This window comes from Oryctolagus cuniculus, chromosome 7, assembly GCF_051225735.1.
Source record: "Oryctolagus cuniculus isolate XC-2025 breed Fujian yellow rabbit chromosome 7, ASM5122573v1, whole genome shotgun sequence".
Taxonomy (NCBI): Eukaryota; Metazoa; Chordata; class Mammalia; order Lagomorpha; family Leporidae; genus Oryctolagus; species Oryctolagus cuniculus.
The window spans coordinates 61,140,542-61,144,213 of record NC_142873.1 but is presented as its reverse complement, the minus strand read 5'-3'; the positions used below and the strand labels follow the sequence as shown (position 1 = coordinate 61,144,213).

Here is a 3,672-nt window from a genome sequence, read left to right as displayed (position 1 = left end):
GTAGGCTAAGCTGCCTCCTGCCATGTCGGCAACTTCGATCCAGCTCCCTCTGCTAATGGCCTGGGAAAACAATGAAGGATGGCCCAACTCTGTGGGCTCTTGTAGCTATGCAGGAGACCTGAATGAAGCTCCTGGCTCCTGTCAGGCCCAGTCCTGGCTTTTGAGGCCATTTGGAGAGTGAACCAGCAGGTAGAAGATATCTCTCTGTGTCTCTCCTCTCTCTGTATCTCTGCCTTTCAAATAAATAAATACTTTAAAAACACCACTTTTATCACACTGAATTCCCATACACACAGGTTTCTGAACTTCAGTACCGCAGTTTCAGCTACCACCAGGTCCTCACAGGGCTCCAGTCCCTTTAGAAGCCCTGATCTTTGGGCGTGTGACCTTTATTTCCAGCACCCACTCTCAAGGTTTGGGCAGGACCTGCTGGCCCTGACACTAAACTGGCGAGGAAGAGGATCTCAGTGTTGCCGAGTTCCCATCCCGACACTGATCCTTCTATTCGTCTCCTTATTCTCTTCTGGCCCAAGAGAAAGCCAGCTGGACACCAGTTTAAGCACAATTTATTGAAAAGAGCAGAGAAAATGGACTGCAGGCCCCCTGGGGATGGGAGTGGGGAGAGAGCACGCAGCGACCGGTGCGCCCTGCTCAGCACAGACTTCGGTTGCCCCACTTGGCCATCTTGTTATTGATGGGCATCTTGAAGAAGCGGTCAGACTGCATGTAGGCCGCAATCTTCTCCAAAGCCTGATGGGAAAGCACACGAACCCTTGTCAAGAACCCAGCCCAGCCAAACAGCCCGCCACGTCCACAGGCGGCCTGTCTCCACCTTCCCGTGTCTTGCAGCCAATGCCTCTGGGGTGCAGATATCAGGACTTTCCCAAGACTCAAAGGTCTACAGGTGTCCAACCGCAGATCCCTGCGGGTAAAAGCTGGTGGTGGGCAGGATCTCTCATAGTGGGGTCCGTTGGGACCCGCGGGTGGGCACATGTTTTTGTAAGAATGGGGTTATCAGAGAGCATCACCTCAAAACGGCACATAAAGGCCTTCAGGTTCGGAAACTCATCCAGGCACTTGGGCTCAAACATCCGGTTCTGATCTAAGACGTCATAGGTGAGAAAATCCACGAAGGTGAGCTAGAAGGAGACAGTAAGACGGTCAGATCTGGGGAGTTCATCGACACTGCAGACACAGTGCGGTTCCCTCTTCTTTCCCTTTTCCGCACCTTTTCTCCTGCAAACCACGAGTATTTCCCCAGGAAGAGGGAGAATTGCTTCAGCTGCCCAGGTAGCTGTTCCAAGTACTGAGGCTTCATTTTTTCCTGGGAAAAGAGAGATGCAAAGAGAGCAAGGAGCGCTGTTACCCCCTTCACAGACAGGACGGCTGTTAGCGTCACAGCTGAGCACGGCGCAGGCCGTGGGTAGACACCTGGGAGCCCCCTCTCACTGCCTTTACTTAGGGGTGGTGGTAGAGAAAGAAGGGGTTAGGAAAGCAAGGAGGGGGCTAACAGCAGAATTATATGGCAAAACCAAAAAATAAGGAGATCTGCTTCTTATTTTTGCAGGGGCTGGTGGGAAGGCAGCAGTAGCAGAATGGAGTAGAAGTAACTCTTGGGTTCCTAAATACTCTTCCTGATGCCCCACATTCAGCCAGCGTGGCTCAGGAAACTCACGTGGTCAGAGTTGTAGCAGAGCCGCACCAGCTGCATACGGAAATCCATTATTTGGTTCTCCATGATGTCCACTCGAATCTTTTCTTCTTCAGTATCACCACCTGCAGGCCAAATGACAACAATGCACCCTTGGGATCAGACACCCCCAGGTGAGCAAATCGCCTGCTCTCCCTTACCAGGCCTACCGCACTCACACATGTTGTGTTTGCGAGCGATGTAACGCAGGATGGCATTGCTCTGGGTGATCTTGTTATTCCCATCCATGAGGTAGGGCAGCTGGAAGGGCAAGGACAGGCCAAGTGAGCAACCTACATCTCTTGTGCCTCCCCACCTCTCTCCTGGGGGAGAGGGAGTTTGCAAGGCAGTGAATAGGAGAGAAAAGGTGCCATGGTGTGAGAAAGAAGAAAATCCGGTGGCAGCTGGGTGCTGAGCTGAGTCTAGCAAGGATCCTTAGGCTCGTGTGTGTGCATGTGTGTGCAGGCCACAGCACCTTTCTCAGAATAAGCTTTCCAAAACCATAAAGCCAATTCATGTATTTACACAAGTATAAGACATTTTAAAGCAAAATTATGATAGGAGGGTACTTCAAAAAGTTTCTGGATTAATGGAAATACAAGAAAAGTTTATTTTAGTGCAAAAAAAATCTTGAAATTCATGCATACTTTTCCTATTTTCCATCCATTTTTGCATGGATTTCAACATTTTTGCACCAAAATAAACCTATCTTTTAATTTGCTTGCATGGACTTTTTGAGATATCCTCACAGTAAAACGTGAATATGTGTGGCCCAGCAGAAGTAAGAGTGACCACACTTTCAAAGTCGCGAATATAAATAACAGTAAAGATGCCCACAGCACATTTAATGGAATATGGAGACTTGATCCCTACCAGTGACAAACACAGTCATGGTTAATAACTGACATCACTTCACCACAGGAGATGCTAACTTGTTAGTGGAAAGGAAAACATTTTATTTTCTCTCTGCAGCTCAAGGATCCTTGAGTCTTATCCATCCAGGTTAAACGCCCCTATGACCCTGCCCCTCGGAGCAGGAAGAAGCCGCGGGGATGGATACCCGTCCAGGCCTTCCCTCTGCTCCCTCTCCCCCTAAAGCCACCTACATTGGGAAAGTCCAGATCGAGCTTGAATTTCACATCCAGCCATTGGCTTCGATCATAGTCAGGAGCTGTAAGAGAGAGACGTTAGGGGCCCAACCTCCTGAATACCCTGCCTAACGAGGAGTGCAAAGAGCCAAAGAAATGGCTTAGTTTCTTTACCTCAAATTCCCAAGGCTTAACCATTTCGTGTCTGGGGCCCATCTGGTTAAGCATTTAGGCGGGGTTCGGGCAGAGGATGCGGCTCTCCTCCCACAGGGCACAGCAGGGCTCCCCGGGTTTCGGGGGTGGGGGGACGTCCCGTGGGACCTCGGCGGGATGCCACTCTCTGGGCACAGCGGGCAGGTGGAGGGCCAGCTCCGGGCAACATTACCTTCGCCGCACGTGTACCGTTTCTCCTCGTAGCAAGTATCAGTGAACTCCAGCAGCAGGCGGATGGCGTGCGCCAGCTGGGGGAAGACAGCCCAAAGTCGGCGCCTGCGCGGCCGCCACCGGCTCCCAACCCCCGCCCGCCAACGTCCCCCGGCCCCGGGCTGCGGGGCCCCTGCATGCCGCCCGGGCGGTCGTTAAGCGGTCCCCAAGCGCGGCCCCGGCGGCCCGCAGCCCCCCGCAGCCCCCCGCAGCTCCCCGCGGGGCCGAGCGCGGCGAGAGGCATGGCAGGGGCGGGCCGGGGGGCCCGGCGGCTCGGCCGCGGCTTCTTGCGCCGCCCCGCGCTGACGGGCTCCGGAGGAGGGCGGCTTCTGGCGGAGGTCGCGGACCCGCAGAGACGCTCGGCCGGCCGCTGCCACGGCACTCACCCCCCGGATATCCCAGTAGCCGAGAAGCATAGATGACGTGGACGACATGGTGAGCCCGCCACTTCGACGCCAGCGAATCTTTGAC

General features: G+C 53.8%; 1 protein-coding gene across 1 annotated transcript; it reads right to left on the bottom strand.

Annotated features, from left to right (window-relative positions):
• Positions 1 to 550: 550 nt before the first annotated feature.
• GSTM3 (glutathione S-transferase mu 3) lies at positions 551 to 3,672 on the bottom strand. The gene is made up of 8 exons (XM_002715792.6): positions 3,588 to 3,672; positions 3,164 to 3,239; positions 2,797 to 2,861; positions 1,870 to 1,951; positions 1,676 to 1,776; positions 1,229 to 1,324; positions 1,029 to 1,139; positions 551 to 750 (listed from the first exon to the last, which is right to left on the bottom strand). The coding sequence occupies exons 1-8, from the start codon at positions 3,633 to 3,635 to the stop codon at positions 652 to 654; spliced, it is 678 nt and encodes a 225-aa protein (XP_002715838.3). The 5' UTR covers positions 3,636 to 3,672; the 3' UTR covers positions 551 to 651.

Excerpts from the sequence above, each read along its gene's own strand:
- GSTM3 (XM_002715792.6), bottom strand. The coding sequence starts at position 3,635 with ATGTCGTCCACGTCATCTATGCTTCTCGGCTACTGGGATATCCGGGGG. Across the intron at positions 1,952-2,796 it reads TCGATCTGGACTTTCCCAAT|CTGCCCTACCTCATGGATGG; the intron begins GTAGGTGGCTTT and ends TTGCCCTTCCAG. Across the intron at positions 1,140-1,228 it reads CGTGGTTTGCAGGAGAAAAG|CTCACCTTCGTGGATTTTCT; the intron begins GTGCGGAAAAGG and ends GTCTCCTTCTAG.